At 38.2% G+C, this 18310-nt stretch overlaps 1 protein-coding gene and 2 long non-coding RNA genes across 3 annotated transcripts; all 3 read right to left on the reverse strand.

Annotated features, from left to right (window-relative positions):
* Nucleotides 1–286: 286 nt before the first annotated feature.
* On the reverse strand, nucleotides 287–2172 carry LOC145128399 (uncharacterized). The gene is made up of 3 exons (XR_013716862.1): nucleotides 2079–2172; nucleotides 1086–1149; nucleotides 287–507 (listed from the first exon to the last, which is right to left on the reverse strand). It is a non-coding gene; the product is annotated as an uncharacterized LOC145128399 (long non-coding RNA).
* A 2159-nt stretch (nucleotides 2173–4331) lies between these two features.
* Nucleotides 4332–11369, reverse strand: LOC145131444 (G-type lectin S-receptor-like serine/threonine-protein kinase At4g03230). The gene is made up of 7 exons (XM_079066124.1): nucleotides 11219–11369; nucleotides 10456–10586; nucleotides 5856–5993; nucleotides 5566–5776; nucleotides 5214–5451; nucleotides 4895–5045; nucleotides 4332–4812 (listed from the first exon to the last, which is right to left on the reverse strand). The coding sequence occupies exons 1-7, from the start codon at nucleotides 11358–11360 to the stop codon at nucleotides 4501–4503; spliced, it is 1323 nt and encodes a 440-aa protein (XP_078922250.1). The 5' UTR covers nucleotides 11361–11369; the 3' UTR covers nucleotides 4332–4500.
* Nucleotides 5996–7070, reverse strand: LOC145132036 (uncharacterized). Its single transcript, XR_013717853.1, has 3 exons — nucleotides 6615–7070; nucleotides 6177–6338; nucleotides 5996–6038 (listed from the first exon to the last, which is right to left on the reverse strand). It is a non-coding gene; the product is annotated as an uncharacterized LOC145132036 (long non-coding RNA).
* Nucleotides 11370–18310: the final 6941 nt, after the last annotated feature.

The following is an 18310-nucleotide window of genomic DNA, read 5'->3' on the forward strand; positions in this document are numbered from 1 at the left end:
ATTTGATCCTATTAATTTCCAACAAACTAAACTGTTAGGGAAAACAGGCGATACTTGTCAAGACTCAGAACAAATCTGATGCCACTTGCCAAGTTCTGATGACCCTTGTTAGGAAGTAATACGAATAACAAGCAAAACTATAAGCACACAAAGACACATTATTTATGTGGTTCGATCAAGGTGACCTATGTCCACGGGCAGGAGGGGAGTATTCTTTATTTCAGAGTTCTCAAATAGAGGTTACAAGTACAATTCACCAGAGATTCATCCTACTCACTGTCACACCCCGATCCTTGTCGGAATCGATCGAGGCGTGATATATTGTTCAAAGTCTCATGACAACTATGTTATAATATGATTAGATTCAATTAAGTGCTAAGTATGCAAACAAGAGCCGCAACATACAAATACAAATCCAAATATGAACAACATTTATTACATCAAATTTAAATAGTCTTGTGGATTTCTAAGGCACAACCTATTTTTCATCAACTTCATTCTTCAAATCTGCATCATGGGTAAAAACAGGTCAACTACGAGAGTTGGTGAGTAATCTAATTTTAGTAGAGAAAATTGTGAAGTTGAAACCTTTATAATTGGAAATTTGTTTTCTTTTGAAGTCGGCAAACAATTGTATTTGAGATAACGGTTTATAAATCAAAAATTGATTAACAAATGATAACAACATCAATAAGTCCTCACCCTATATATACATATGTATATATATATATATATAAATATATATATATATAGGATGGAGCATCTAATCATCATACACACTCAACCACGTGCGATCAATCACCTTAGCGTCCCAAGGCGGGGTGGTCAACCCAATAGCGCTATTATTGTCCATAACGTACCTCAAGAATACGGGCATAGTTATGGAGATTAGACTAAAAATGATAATGCACTACAAGTACATGTAGCGTAAACAAACAATAGTTATACAATTAATGACTCACGTATAAATGTCCCAACAATGTCTCAATTGTGATAAAAAAATAAAATGAAGTTGGAACATATTAGAACCACATGATACACCCCAAAAGTATTGAAAATTATAAAATATGGGGTAGATTACTCACTTTAGTCCCAAAACGAAATGCGTGTGTCGTACGATAGACGATTCGGGTCAAAATGGCGTAGAACCTAATATAATTAATAGTTTTGGTTTAGGAACTGCTAAACAAGAATGAAGTATTAATACAAATAATTAGACACGTATTCTTATATTAGATGAATTAACAATAATTCATTTTGATTATAATATTAAGGTATTTATTTGTTAAATGAATTTTAAATTGAATTACTTACTTTGCATAATTAATTTATATTTTCAATTTAGGTCATATTTTAATAATTTCTTATTAAAATAACAACTTGCCCAATTATAATTATTTACAGATTTTAACAATTATTTATATGAAATAATCATTAAAATGCATTTTTACATGCTTAAATACTTAGGAAAATAGTTTTAAATAGTAAACAGTATTGAAAAATTATGAAATTTTTAGGAAATCATTATTTCATACAATATGAATTACTGTAAAACTTGTATATTTTTCTGAACTGTTTTAGTATTTATTTAATATTTTAATGATTAAACAACACAAAATTCGGGAAAAATAGTAAATGATTCTCAAAAAATCTGTAAAATTAACCATAGTTTTATAACATGATATAGAGCTCAGTGTATAAGTTTCAGATATTTGTGACTATGGGAAGTATTTTTTATATATTTCATTATTAATTAATCAATAAAATCATAAATAATAGTAAACAGTAATATAAATGCATGAAACTTCATATATCATGTTTAATCAGTATACATGTCATCCCAGAATTTTCTCAGAATTTATTGAATGCAACAAGTATTTTATGTGAATTATTGCCCTACTTTATTGAAATAATTATGATAATTCAATAAAAATAAGTTATTTTCTGAAAATTTCCAGAACTTCTTATTTTATTGATGGTATTCTGAGAAAAATCAGGTTTATGAAAAAAATGAGTTTTAGATATTTTGGTGGATTTAATTTGTTTCTTGTATGAATTTGAAACTTTTAACAACATACCTTGATGAATGCTTCAAGAGGGATGAAGATTTGAGTATAATAGATTGTTCTTGGATGGAATATGAGTATTCTTGGAGGAAATTTCGAGATTGAGAGTGAGAGAAAGAATAGAGAAGGTTTAAGTGGTGAAGAGAATAATGTGTTGGGAGAAAAATGAAAGGAAAGTGGATGGGAGGTGTGAGTGGGAGACCATGGGAATAATCTTTTTGCTTTTGGTGGTCTTCATAATTTCCCACTAACACAAGCATCTTTTACATAATTAATATAAGAGTTTTATAAAATTTAAAGTAAAGTTTATAAAAATGGAGTTTTATAAAATTTAATGTAAAGTTTATAAAAATGGAGTTTTATAAAAGATAGGTTATGATTTGATTATAACAATCTACTTTGATTTGAAGTTTAATTATAGCATTCAAGTTTGATTCTTTTAATTTAATTAGAGCATTATACTTTGATTTGATTTTAATATGGTATCATAATTTAATTTGATTATAGTTATAACGTTGTACTATACTATGTTGCTATTAACGTCAATTTATATCGTAGTGTATGGGTTTTGATCCTATTAGCATCAAGTAATCTTGAGTGGGGTTTGAATGAGATTGAGAGAGGTTTCGTTTGTGATCTTTTTGAGTGTCCGGCTTCGCAACGCAAGGTCCATAGACCCCGTTAAGCCATGATTTAGTGTCCTACACAATCCCGATGATTGTGCAATAGTGTTTTATCGCTTTGGTTCATTGTTTAGCACTGTTAAGGCTAAGGAAAATCAAACACATGAACTTTCCAAATGATGTTTTCTCATTAAAATAGCGAATTGTACAGTGATTACATAACGTAAACCCTATCATACAAGGGTTAATGGAGTTGACCGGTTTGACTAGTTGACTTTGTTTGACTTTGACTTGACCGAAATTTGATGGTTGTCACACTCACTAAGGATACAAGATACAAGACACCTAAATGACTAAGCAACCATCCCTATTTATAGTTAAGGGATCAGACCTAAAACCCTAATGGGCCAAGCCCATTGGCACATAGGCCCATGAATGGTGAAAACCAATCATATTTCGCCATGCATCATCTTCTAGGACATTCTTCCATATCATACAACGCATGAGCATCAACAACACACATAGAGATGCACAAACCCAGAATCCGATCCGATCCAATCCGGTCAACAATCCGATCCGGTCAAATCCGATCCGGTCAACAATCCGATCCGAATCCGGTCAAAATCCGATCCAAATCTGGTCAACAATCTAAATCCGATTTGAAACCGGTTTGATCCGAATTTTGTTAAGTTTTACCAAATTTTCCGACGGTTTAAGAACCGGTTTTTGTAGAATCCGGTTTGTGATCCGGGGGTCAATCCGATTTCGAGTCCGAAAAGCCAAACCGGTTTGAATCCGGTCACCGGTTTAATCCGATCCGGTTTGGTCAAAACCGTTTTTGACCGAAACCGGATTTCGGATCGGATCGGTTTCATTTCGAGGATCTGGATTTTGTGTGAATGTCTAAACACACATAATGGACCACCTTGACCATAATGGAACAACATGATGCACATGTGGATTATCATGAGCACTAATGGACCAACATCCATCATGGTGGCACAACATGGTGTATTTCTTGAGCATCATCATCTTCTAAGCATACATGGATGAATATGGCATAACAAAGGAATCAAGATGGCGCATCATGTACCAAGATGGTCCATGATGGCGCAACATCTCCTTCATTGTGCAACTTCCCTTCTTGATGGAGAACAACATCTTCATGGCTCAACATCTTCACTTGGTTCAACATCACCTTGCCGCAACTTCCCCAAGGATGACACAACTTCCTTCTACATGATGCAACATAATATTCCATGTTGCTCCAAATGCTCCAAGAGCTCCAAGTGCTCCATGTTGCTCCAAGTGCTACATGTTGCTGCAAGCCATTCCCAGTTGCTCCAAACCACTCCAAGTGCTCCATGTTGCTCTAAGTGCTACATGTTGCTCCAAGCCATTCCCAGTTGCTCCAAACCACTCCAAGTTGCTCCAAACCTCGTTTTGGACGATCTGTTCCTTTGTCACTTGATCTGTGCCTTTGTCAGATGATCCAAAGCCATCTCAGATGATCCGTTCCTTTGTCACTTGCTCCATGAACCTCAAGTGCTCCATTGAGATCTAAGTGCTCCAAATACTCCAGATGCTCGAGTCACATTTAACATAAACAATTTTACTAAAGTACATATTGTTATTAAGTAAATTAGATAGAAAAGGATTGACTTAAAAAATTTAACCCCGGAAAAACAATTTAACAACATGCTTTATGCAAGAGACACCTTTGTACAGTTGAGGGTCACAATAGAATATCGGAAAAAGTGAGTATCAACTGATAAACCAAACTACAGGCCATTGACAAATTAAATACCCTTTCAACGTCCATCCAGCTTAGTGATTGTCAACATGTTTTTGGATTGAGTATCTGTTTTATAAGAACTAGAGGAAGAGGAAGTAGCATTGTCCTTTCTTGCAATGAAGGCTGGTTCTTTTGGAGTTGGGAGTGTGACGATATCACCTCCAAGCATCAAAACAACTTTGTTCATGGTAGGTCGATCATCAGGGTCTCCTTGTACACATAGTAGTCCAATATTTATACATTTCAATACCTCACTCGAATTGCATGATTCTAATAGTACTTTATCCATCAACTCAAATGGCTTATCTTCTCTCCATAAATTCCATGCCTGAGATATTTGTAGACATAAAGATATATAACTACTAATTAATTAATGTAGGTAGCAACTTCGAAGTTCTTATAGAACTTACATGTCCTAAAAGACTTAGACTTCTCTGTGATTGATAGAATCCTGTATTTTTTGTTCCACTTACAATCTCAAGCATCACTACTCCAAAGCTAAAAACATCCGATTTAACTGAGAACAACCCATCTAGTGCGTACTCTGGAGACATATAGCCACTGAGAAACAAACAAAATATTGTTAACTAGAAGAGCCCGATGTGTAAAGTTCTGGATCGACATAAACGGGGAAAATCCATAGCAATTTTAAATTTGAAAGATAACCACTTCTATCTCCAACATCAAGTTCGAATCCTGTTTAATAAAAAGGAGTATTATAATACTTACAAGGTCCCGATAACTCTGTTGGTGATAGCTTCCATATCTTTACCTTTAACTATCTTGGCCAAGCCAAAATCCGAAATTTTTGGATTCATATCCTCATCTAACAAAATGTTACTTGTTTTCAAATCCCTGTGAATAACCCTTAACCTAGAATCATGGTGAAGATAGTTGAGTCCTCTAGCAATTCCCATAATGATTTCAAATCTCATTTTCCAGTCCAGTGATCCGCACAACGTTCGATCTTGCAAAGAAAATAATAAATTTTCATATTAATTCTTTGTGTGCTATTTGTACTGAACTGTACTCTATATGTTTATAGATATAATTAAGCATATGAATGGAGAAATGAACTAACCAAATATAAATGTATCTAGGCTTCTATTTGGCATATACTCATAAAGAAGAATCTGTTCTTCTCCCCTGATGCAATATCCCAATAGTCTAACAAGATTTCGATGCTGAAGCTTAGCAATAAGCAATACCTCATTTTTGAACTCTTGCAAACCTTGTCCAGAGAGGCTTGACAACCTCTTCACTGCAATTTCTTCGCCACCAGGCAGCTTACCCTATAATAAAGTACTTATAATTGGTTGGATTGCGACCTCTTGTGAAGAAAATTAACTGAAAATATAGTTTCTTTGTTACCTTGTAAACAGGCCCAAAACCACCTTGTCCAAGCATATTTTTCTCTGAAAAGTCATCAGTAGCAGCTATTATGCTTTCCAGCTCAAAATATGGCACATCAATGCCTTCTCTGTCATCTTCTTTTGAGTGGTCTGGATCAATTCATACGTCTCCGCGTATCATTCGACTGCAATTCGTTGTTTTCTGTGCTTTCATGATAGGACAAGTGAAGGGTAAGCCTTAAATTCAGATTTTAAGTTTCACATGATAAATAATTATACATAGAGTGTTTCAAAGAAAAGTAATTGTCTACATCTGCAGTATGTATAATGACTTAATTACCTCTTCTGTTCATTAATCTTTTGTATAAAATATAGCTAATGCCACACAATGACAAAAGCACCAGCGTTGAAACAATGATAACAATAGCAAGAACACGTTTCACAAATGATGATTTTTCTGTTGGCTTTGGCTCCGACTCGGGTGGTGGACTGATTATTGGTGCTGCATATGAAATGGCGCAATATGAGTTTATATAGAACGCACATATACATACATACATACATACATACATACACACGTACTCACACACACACCCACCAACACACCCATGGACCCATGCGCCTGCCATTTCAACAAACTCAAATGCCATTAATTTCAAATGCAGAGATAATGATCTCTTTTTTTTTTTTTGCATCGTTCTTCTGCAATTGTAAATACTAGGATAGATAGAATTAGTTAGAAACATTAGTAGTTTCTGTGCAAGAATAAATGAAATACCTTTTGATAACTTAGAAACACGAAAGGAGATATTATGAGCACCGTTCTCTCTAAGATTATCTGGTTCAGAGTTCCAGATTCAGCAACCAGACTCCACATTGCGACTTTCATCCACTAAGCCTCCCAGCTTGTTTTGAGAAATATAAGAATAAGCTAGGCACTGACAGTCTTTAAGGCACTTCTTCTTGCATGCTGATTCATCCTCTGATTTATAGAAGGGCAAAGTTGTATCATCCATACTAATCATAGTTCTTGTCAGGAATGTGTCATTAGTTCCTGGGAGACAGATTTCAGACGTTCTCTTGCATCCAGCTCTATACTCATCGGGTGAATTAGGTTCAAATTCAGGTAAGCAACTACACATGACCGAATTATTTTCGTTGCAAATCCCAAATGAGCCACACACCTTATACACGCTACAGTTATCTTTCGGCTCTTGCCAATCCAAAGCCCATTGATTTTCTGTTTGAAGCCAACGAAGATATTGTATATGCCCTGTATGGTTCATTACCAACCTTGAGTAAGGCTCGATCACCCTATAACTTTCGTTATATACAATTTTGTCAGTACTCCCTGTGCAGTTAAACCTCACCGAACATCTTTTCTTATCACCACTTTTAATGATCGTTCGTGTGTCTGTGGTAGTGTTTGACAGCAACTGGAAGGCCTGAGAGAAAATTTGATTCTCATCAAAACTTTTCGTCGACATGTTCCCACTTTTCCATCGAAGTGTGGTTGATTCCTCCAAAATGATGTATCGGTTTGTACCGGGATCTTGCTGGAACTCGAAGCTTCCAGACCCTGGGTCTTCTGGACTTTTCCATGATATCAACTTTAAGTTATCGATGTTAGGATCGAGACACTTAACACACAACTCTAAACACATACACAACTCACGAAAAACAAGAACACAAGGATGAACATGGGGGATTTAACGTGGTTCGGTCCTTCTCTGACCTACGTCCACCGGTAACTAGGAATTTACATTTCTTGGTGCTAATCTGCACTCTTTCTGTGTTACACTAGATACAAGTTTTACAAATACAGAATAATCTCTTATATAGAGATGGAAATCAGAAGTAGTCAAAAAACACAACTGGGTCTTCATTCAACAATTATGGCTTCACAACTTCACATTGTTCCTGCCATTTTTGACCAGCTTTTCTGTGGATTCACACTCAACATTTCTGTGGATTCACACTCAACATTTCTGTGGATTCATACTCAACAATCTCCCACTTGAAGCCACGGAACAATCTTCACCTGTGCTTCAACTGTGCATCTGTATTTGATCTTAACTCCTTCCTAGTTACCCTGGCCTTCTCTTAAATTAACCTGAAGGCCAGTTGAAGCTTTCGTTAGCTCCAACACATCAGTCATGGCTAAGTCTGCCACTGACCTGTTCTCTGTCTCCATCGGCTCCCACTGAAATGAACTGCCCGATCCTGGAACATCCTGAGAACAAACGACACTCTCCATGTGAAGCAGATAATCTGGAGAGACTTTTACAGATGGAATACTGGTTCTCTTAACCCACTGTGTTCTGGGTATTCTAGCTGAAACAAAGCCCATGCTCCCACTGCTATGAATGCCCTTGACTGGTTTTTCTGAACCGTTCCAAACACGTTCAACCTGAATCTGACCTGTGACTCTGGGTTTGCCATCTGCAAAGCAAACCTTCTTCTGTCCACGAGACTCTATGAACCGGATTTTGTTTTTCTTCTGAACTGGGACGGTTACTCCCTCAGACGGTAAACTGACCATATATAATGAACCCCTCTTATGTCCACGAGCTATCACAAGATTTCCTTTGACAACCTTCCACTGCCCATTCCTGAACTTAACCTCGTGTCCCTGTTCATCCAACTGCCCAACAGAAATCAACTGTTTCTTCAGACTTGGAATTACCCGGACATCCTTCAAAGTCCATGGACCAACTGGAGTCTTCAAATCTAAGTCACCTATGCTCGTCACATCAAGAACCTCATAGTTCGCCAGTCTTACCTTACCAAAATCTCCTTCTTTCAGATTCTGCAGTGCTTCACGGCTGTGGGTAGCGTGAAATGAAGCACCCGAATCCATAACCCAGGAATCCACATTGCTCTCCACACTACAGATCAAAACATCATCATCTGAATGGTCTACTGCAACGTTAACTTCTTTCTTGTCTTTTGGACATTGATTCCTGAAATGTCCAACCTCTTTACAGTTCCAACAAGTCACATCATTTCGAGTCCTCGACTGACTCCTTCTCTTGTTCCCGCTCCCACTACCTCTGTTATTTCTTCTACCTCTGACCGCATTCAATTGTTCACTTGATGATTCCCCGGAATTTCTTCGTCTGACGTCTTCGCCTAGAATTAAATCCCGAATTCCCTCAAAAGTGAGCTCTTTCGATCCTGCGGAACTAGTAACGGCTGTAACTGTTCCGGACCAACTGTCAGGTAATGATGATAACAGTAGTAAAGCTTGAATTTCGTCCTCAAATTTTATTCCCACTGACCAAAGTCTGGATAAAATCGAGTTCAAATTGTTGATGTGTACTGTAACTGAACTTCCTTCCCTCATCCTCGTGTTGACTAGTTCCCGAATCAGGAAGACTTTATTTGCTGCCGACGGCTTCTCATACATATTAGACAATGTCTCCATGATTCCCTTTGCCGAGGTCTCCTTCAAAATGTTGAAGGCAACATCCTTTGACAAAGTCAGTCTAATAAATGCCTTGGCCTTCTTATCCAAAGTCTCCCAGTTTGCCTGTGTCATCGCCTCCGGTTTTTCACCTAAAACTGCGTCCAAGTCTTTATGCACGAGCAAATCTTCAATTTGCATCTTCCACCAACCAAAATCTTTCCCATCAAACTTCTCAATCTGAAGCTTATTGCTTTCTGCCATTTTCTGAAAGAACAATGACCTATTTTGCAATTTTCTGGAAATTCAGGGGCCAAATTGCAAATTTTCAAATCTGCTACAGTTTTGCTACAGTGCCTGCTACAGTGTCTGCTGACGTCACCGCTGACGGCGTGCTACAGTGTCTGCTAACGTCACCGCTGACGTCGTGCTACAGTGTCTGCTGACGTCACCGCTGACGTCGTGCTACAGTGTCTGCTAACGTCACCGCTGACGTTTGCTACAGTACATCTACAGTACCGCTACAGTGTCGTCTTCTCCGGCAGAACTTCGGTGCTACAGTGTCGTCTTCTTCGGCGAGTTCAGGCGCTACAGTGTCGTCTTCTCCGGCGGAACTGGTTTTTCCGGTCACTATTCCGGCAAACCTTTGACCGGCGATTTGGACGTCTTCCGGTGGTCAAAAAATTCAGAAAAAAATATTTTCGGAATCTTCGGAACGAGACCTTTCCAACGGTATACACCAAAATCGTTTTTGACGAAAAAAAATTTCGACCAAAAAACTGAAAATCACCTTCTGGAGCTAAAACCTTGCTCTGATACCACTTGTTAGGATCGAGACACTTAACACACAACTCTAAACACATACACAACTCACGAAAAACAAGAACACAAGGATGAACATGGGGGATTTAACGTGGTTCGGTCCTTCTCTGACCTACGTCCACCGGTAACTAGGAATTTACATTTCTTGGTGCTAATCTGCACTCTTTCTGTGTTACACTAGATACAAGTTTTACAAATACAGAATAATCTCTTATATAGAGATGGAAATCAGAAGTAGTCAAAAAACACAACTGGGTCTTCATTCAACAATTATGGCTTCACAACTTCACATTGTTCCTGCCATTTTTGACCAGCTTTTCTGTGGATTCACACTCAACATTTCTGTGGATTCACACTCAACATTTCTGTGGATTCATACTCAACAATCGACCATCTTCATTCCCGGAAGAAAAGTATCTGTTGGAGTTCGAAAGCTCTGCCATAGTATGCTTTCTGTTACAACGTTTATTAATACGGCATTTCCGTTATCCAACAACTTCAGTGCCGTTGAAGAAGCTCCATCTGGCAACCCCATGGGGAAAGTTCGTCAAAATTGAAGGCATAAATGCATAATCTCATGGAAATTGTAATAGATAGTGATCAATGTCTAGATCGTTAAAATTAATGTATCTACTTTTATGTGGTTTAGGAGCTCTTATGATCATTTGTATAAAGTATAACTCGATCGACATTCGACAATATATATGCCATAAGCATGATAAGTAGGAGAGTATGCGAATAATGGATGACACAACAAGCACAGACTTCATTATATCATAGAATACGTCAGTTTTGATGCATTACTTTTTATCCAGCGAACTTATAACTTTTTTGGAATAGGTTGGTTCTAAATACACGAGAATGTTCAATTATCATGAACCACTAAGGATTTTGGAGGCCAAACATTGTATGTAAAATGCGTTAACAATTAAGTGCAAGTGATTAATTAATATGATATTCCAAGGTAAATTCCTCAACAAATGGACTTCTTACTGGGTCCTTTGACTCGGTTTTTGTGATATGCCTTTGTGTCCGACTCACCTTGACTCAATAAGATGTATCTCAATCACAAACTATCAAACAACTCCTAACTCCCTAACTCATCGATCGTATAAACTTTTACAAAACTAATTAATTGGTCCAATTGAATTTACCGGAAGTGGCTGTAGAGAAGTATTCAACTTGTTTTCCATTTAACAGCTTAGCACTACCGTCTTCTGCAACAGTAAGAATTCCAGTGGAATCCGGCACTGGTTCATCACGGTTAGCAACCCATACAACAGTCTTCGGATCCATCGTATACCATATCCCCACATATCTTCTTACTTGTGCTGTTTTTGTTAAAGATCATCACTAGCCCAATAGAACAAAATATTATCTAGAAGACTTTAGCTTGTTCTAGAACGCTCTAGAAGATTCTAGAACATTATGGAAGACTATGGAAGACTCCGGAATATACCGGAAGAGTCTAGAATACTCTAGAACGACATGGAAGACCCTGGAAGGTTATGGATCATTCTAGAAGACACTGGAGCAACCTAGACCTCTCCAGAACATGGTAGAATATTCTAGAAACATATGGAAGCATATAGAGTATGGTAGATAGTTCTAGAGTTATCTAGTAGGTAGTAAGTGTATACTAGTATCTAGAACCTTCCTAAGAGGCCTATAAATAGGTGTGGAGCTCATTTGCTCCAAACCATCCAAGAAAGCCTCAAAGAGAGCAAAGTGTGTAGTAGTCTCACAAAGTGTAAGGTCTTCTTAAGTGTCTTAATAAAAGTCTTTTTGTTTCCCATACAAAGAGTCGTGTTCAACAATCTGGTATCAGAGCAAGGTTTCTTGATAGTGAGAACGAGTGATTCTCGTTGTATCGTGAGTAGTTTGTGACTCTGCAAGTTTAGTGTCGAAACTAGCTTGTTTGGTATTACCGAGGTACTGCCAACACGATGGGTGATCTCCAAGTCGTCGGAGGAATCAAGAAACTCAACAACAACTACTACAAAACATGGGAAATATGTATGAAGTCCTACTTACAAGGACAAGATCTATGGGAGGTCGTTGGCGGAAGCGAAACCACGCCTCCGGAGGAAGATGTTAATGGCGCTCTACGCAAATGGAAAATCAAAGCAGGCAAAGCAATGTTTGCCTTGAAGACCACAATCGAAGAAGAGATGTTGGAGCATATTCGGGACGAGAACACACCAAAAGAAGCTTGGGACACGTTTGTGACGCTTTTCTCAAAGAAGAATAATACAAGACTACAACTTTTGGAGAACGAGCTATTATCAATCTCACAACTTGACATGACGATTGCTCAATATTTCCACAAGGTCAAGTCGATATGTCGGGAGATTACTGAACTAGATCCGCAATCCGTCATTACAGAAGCTCGAATAAAGAGGATCATCATCCATGGACTGAGGCCGGAATATAGAAGCTTCGTTACTGCTGTACAAGGATGGCCCGTTCAACCATCACTTGTAGAGTTTGAGAATTTGTTGGCCAGCCAAGAAGCTATGGCTAAGCAAATGGGAGGCATCACGCTGAAGAGTGAAGAAGAAGCACTCTACACAAGTAAAAGTCGGAGGAATTTCAAGCCACTTTATAAAGAAGGATACAAAAATGCTGACAAAGGGAAGAGTCAGCCAGGAACCTCACAACCATGGAGATCTCAAAAGACCGACAATAAGAGTTCTCGGGGGAGGAGGTTCGAAGGCAACTGCAACAATTGTGGAAAGTGGGGCCACATGTCCAAAGATTGTTGGTCAAAGAAAAAGTCTGTGGAAAGCAATGTCGTAACTTCCAAAAAGGAAATAGAGGATGAATGGGATGCTGAGGCATTATGCGCCATAGAAGAAAACGAGTTGGCGCTCATGGCAATGATGGGAGAGCGTATCAACTATGAGAATGACTGGATCATTGATTCAGGATGCTCCAATCACATGACTGGTGATCAGAACAAACTACAAGACGTGAAGGAGTACAAAGGGAGTCGCATGGTACTTACAGCCAACAATGCACGACTTCCAATTGCTCAGATTGGCAAAACAACGATCATGCCTGGTAATAAATCTGACATGGTGTCACTACATAATGTCTATCACGTGCCAGGTATGAAGAAGAACTTGTTATCGGTATCGCAACTAACATCATCAGGAAACTACGTCTTGTTTGGCCCACAAGATGTGAAGGTCTATCGAGGTCTTAAAATATCAGAAAAGCCAACAATGGAAGGATGGAGAGTGGAGTCCGTCTATGTTCTCTCCGCAGAGTCTGCCTATGTAGATAAGACTCGTAAGAACGAGACAGCAGATCTATGGCATGCACGGCTGGGACATGTTGGTTATCACAAGTTGAAGGTAATAATGGAGAAATCCATGCTCAGTGGCTTACCTCAACTTGAAGTTAAAACAGATGTTGTTTGTGCTGGATGTCAGTATGGTAAAGCTCATCAATTACCATACAAGGAGTCAAATTTTAGAGTAAAGAAGCCACTAGAGTTAATTCACTCGGATGTGTTCGGTCCAGTCAAGCAGACATCAATTAGCGGGATGCGGTACATGGTGACGTTCATTGATGATTATTCAAGATATGTGTGGGTTTTCTTCATGAAAGAAAAATCTAAAACATTCTCAAAGTTTCTAGAATTCAAGACAACGGTCGAAGGAGAAGTGAGAAAGAAGATTCGGTGTCTACGCTTAGACAATGGAGGAGAATACACCTCGGAAGAATTCAATAGCTATCTAAAAGAATGTGGTATACGTCATCAATTCACATGTGCCAACACACCTCAACAAAATGGTGTAGCTGAGAGAAAGAATCGACATCTTGCAGAAATTTGTCGAAGCATGCTACACGCGAAGAATGTCCCAGGAAGATTTTGGGCTGAAGCAATGCGAACTGCTGCCCATGTGATCAATAAACTTCCCCAACCAAGGTTAGGTTTCATCTCACCATTTGAGACACTATGGAACATGAAACCTACTGTTAGCTACTTTCGAGTATTTGGTTGTGTCTGCTACGTATTTGTACCTAGTCATTTACGTAGCAAGTTTGACAAGAAAGCAGTCAGGTGTATATTTGTTGGATATGACAATCAAAGAAAAGGATGGAGGTGTTGTGATCCAACAAGCGGAAGATGCTACACTTCAAGAGATGTAGTGTTCGATGAAGCATCTTCATGGTGGTCCTTAGAGAAGAAAGTATTACCAGACTCGGAAAATATTGAAGAAGTTTTAAAACAAAAGATGGGGGAGCAAACTGCACACATTTGGTCAAGTGTTGATATACCTGAAGATCCGAGCGACACTGATGTCATTGAGCAAGAAGTAACTCAAACAAGTAATGCCGGTGAAAGGGAGACGCCGCCTCCACAACTTCGAAGGACGGAAATAATCCGAAAGCCTAATCCCAAGTATGCTAATGCGGCTATTTTAGAAGACGGTGTTAAAGAGCCGGAGACATATGAAGAAGCAATTAAGAATAAAGCTTGGCAGAAGGCAATGGAAGAAGAAGTTACAGCCTTAAAGCAGAATCAAACGTGGGAACTGGTACCAAGACCAAGAGATATAAAACCCATTTCCTGCAAGTGGGTTTATAAATTAAAGCGACGCACAGATGGATCAATTGAAAGATACAAGGCTCGTTTGGTGGCTCGAGGGTTCTCACAACAATATGGACTGGACTATGATGAAACATTTAGTCCAGTGGCGAAGATAACTACTGTACGGGTGCTGCTAGCTCTTGCAGCTAGTAAAGACTGGAAATTATGGCAGATGGATGTGAAGAATGCTTTCCTGCATGGAGAATTAGATCGGGAGATCTACATGAACCAACCAAAGGGATTTGAGGATGCAGTTAATCCCACTCATGTGTGCAAGCTGAGAAAAGCTCTTTACGGATTGAAGCAGGCACCAAGAGCCTGGTATGGTAAGATTGCTGAATTTCTTACCCGAAGTGGTTATTCAGTTGCACATGCAGACTCAAGCCTGTTTGTTAAAGAAAAAGAAGGGAAGTTGGCAATTGTGTTGGTTTATGTGGATGACTTGATCATCACCGGGGATGACGAAAGAGAAATCCATCAAACAAGAGAAAATCTATCGGTGCGATTCCAAATGAAAGAGTTGGGGGAGCTTAAACACTTCTTGGGGTTAGAAGTTGATCGTACAAAGGAAGGGTTGTTCCTCTGCCAACAAAAGTATACAAGAGATGTACTTCAAAAGTTTGGCATGTTGGAGTGTAAGCCAGTATCAACACCAATAGAGCCAAATACCAAGATATGTGCTCATGAAGGAAAAGAGTTGGACGATGGAACGATGTATCGACAACTAGTAGGTAGTCTTATCTACCTAACTTTATCTCGGCCTGACATTGCTTATGCAGTTGGAGTTATGAGTCGATACATGCAAAATCCGAAGAAACCTCATTTGGATGCTGCCCGACGGATCTTAAGATATGTCAAAGGTACAATTGACTATGGTCTCTTGTATAAAAAAGGAGAAGACTGCAAGTTGGTTGGATATTGTGATGCTGACTATGCAGGAGACCATGATACCCGAAGATCAACCACTGGGTATGTGTTCAAGCTTGGGTCGGGGCCAATATCATGGTGTAGTAAAAGACAACCAACCGTATCATTGTCAACCACAGAAGCGGAGTACAAAGCAGCGGCTGTAGCAGCTCAAGAAAGTACATGGTTGGTACTCCTAATGGAGGACTTACATCAAAAAGTTGACTATGCGGTACCACTTCACTGCGATAACCAATCTGCAATTCGGCTGGCAGAAAATCCAGTATTTCATGCTAGAACAAAGCATGTGGAAGTGCATTATCACTTTATCAGAGAGAAAGTCTTGATGGAAGAAATTGAGATGCGACAGATCAAGACCGATGACCAAATAGCAGACTTGTTCACCAAAGGACTGAGTATTAGAAAATGTGAAGGTTTTCGCTGTCAGCTTAACATGGTACGAAGAATGAGGGCTAGTGCTGAGGAGGAGTGTTAAAGATCATCACTAGCCCAATAGAACAAAATATTATCTAGAAGACTTTAGCTTGTTCTAGAACGCTCTAGAAGATTCTAGAACATTATGGAAGACTATGGAAGACTCCGGAATATACCGGAAGAGTCTAGAATACTCTAGAACGACATGGAAGACCCTGGAAGGTTATGGATCATTCTAGAAGACACTGGAGCAACCTAGACCTCTCCAGAACATGGTAGAATATTCTAGAAACATATGGAAGCATATAGAGTATGGTAGATAGTTCTAGAGTTATCTAGTAGGTAGTAAGTGTATACTAGTATCTAGAACCTTCCTAAGAGGCCTATAAATAGGTGTGGAGCTCATTTGCTCCAAACCATCCAAGAAAGCCTCAAAGAGAGCAAAGTGTGTAGTAGTCTCACAAAGTGTAAGGTCTTCTTAAGTGTCTTAATAAAAGTCTTTTTGTTTCCCATACAAAGAGTCGTGTTCAACAGTTTTTCCATGTGGAAAGAAGCCCATTTGAAACTTCTTCCCAGAAGATTCTAAGTAATTAGGACCATCATTGATAAATTCCCCAGTCGTTATGTTATCTTTAGCTGAAATACAGTAGCAACAACAACACACCAGAATTAATGTATACAAGGAGATGATTTCTGTATTCGTGACTGAAGATATCATGATAGTTTCTGAATGTTTAATTTGTACCAAATGTTTGATGAATGGATAATGATGAGATAGTGAGGACTGTGAGGTGTATATCCAGAGAAGAAAGAGCTCAATTATTTGTATCAAAGTAATCGATTAATAAAAAGTACGTCCAACTTTACTATGCTACTACTGGTTAGTGGTCTTTGTCGCTCATTCGTATTCCACTAATTTTTACGAGAGATGGCTACATGCATGAAAACAAATTAAGTAATTTTGACGAGCGTCAACGACCATTAGCGCTATAAGAAATGACATCAATAACTAATCTATTATATTAAAATTAAATTTCAATCATTATGACGGTAAACCTACACCTGGATCGTTGCCCCCAAAAAGTTTATTGCAAAGAGACCCTTAAATATAGCGACAATATGTGATAAATATAATTATTAATGAAAAGAAATTATAAGTGTATCATTGTTACCCTCTCTCTCCTTGAGGTCCTATACTCCTATGTCGGAATTAGATATAAGTAATTACATTTGTTGTTTAAAAAAATGAAAAAATAAATTTATATAATTTATTAAATAATTATTTGTCGCAGTATAAGCTATAGTGATGATCGCTTTAAGCCATTATTTTTTAAGGATATTATTTAAAATGACCAAAACTTCAATAAAAAAAATTCATCAATAGAAATGGGTGGTTTGTAGGAAAACAACATTCCACGTGTTGTTGAAGTCAAACACAAAATGATTTATATTAATTAAAATGAGTATGATAGGTTTGAATGTGGTAAGTTTTTGTGAAGGTATAGTCAAACACAATTACGACTCGTGTTTGAAAAAATCCACAGATATTTATGAGATCAGGACAATGTGGGTTCCCCGAAGACATTTAATTATACAGTGATCGGTTTTCAGCTTCCGTTTAAGGTGAGTTTTAAGTGCAGTTAATATTATGCATTTACATTTTAAAGTGTTTATAATTATCGACAAATCATAATATTTTAAAGTTATATTAGGTAATTTTGGAGACATTTCCAGAAGCTTTGAAGTATGCGCATCACACCGCAAATGAATTTCCAAGAATGAGGGCATGGGAAATAAAAACATAATTAATTGCCGAGCAATGTTTACGTATATTACACTTGTCACTGGTATAGTTATACATTCCTTATAAAGTTATATATAGTTAAAAATCACAAAAATTATATGTAGTTAAAGATAATGTTTTTATTTTGGAGGAAAACAACATTCCACGTGCCGTTGAAGCAACGAATTTTGCGATCCAATTGCCATTCTATACATGTTATCTGACTTGGACTTTGCACGGAGTGGAGTCTCCACCAATGCAATAGAGTCCCCCTAAACATCAGTCCCCATCACCTCAACCCTATCAGTTTCAGCAAGCAGATTACATCATCTCACCCTCTCATGTTCTGGAAGCAGACCACATCACCTCACAAGACAGTAAAATAGACAAGTTAATGGGCGTTGTTAATCATTTGACAACCACAATCGAGCACTTTACATAGAAACTTGACAAATGGGAAAACGAAAGACAATTTGGTGTGTAACGTCTTGTTTCTTGCCATTTCTGATCCATGGACCG

This window comes from Lactuca virosa, chromosome 8, assembly GCF_052849685.1.
Source record: "Lactuca virosa cultivar CGN04683 chromosome 8, Lactuca_virosa_CGN04683_v6, whole genome shotgun sequence".
Taxonomy (NCBI): domain Eukaryota; kingdom Viridiplantae; phylum Streptophyta; class Magnoliopsida; order Asterales; family Asteraceae; genus Lactuca; species Lactuca virosa.

Excerpts from the sequence above, each read along its gene's own strand:
- LOC145131444 (XM_079066124.1), bottom strand. The coding sequence starts at position 11,360 with ATGGATCCGAAGACTGTTGTATGGGTTGCTAACCGTGATGAACCAGTG. Across the intron at positions 10,587-11,218 it reads CTTCTCTACAGCCACTTCCG|ATGGAGCTTCTTCAACGGCA; the intron begins GTAAATTCAATT and ends TGGGGTTGCCAG. Across the intron at positions 5,452-5,565 it reads CCTAGATACATTTATATTTG|ATCGAACGTTGTGCGGATCA; the intron begins GTTAGTTCATTT and ends TTTCTTTGCAAG.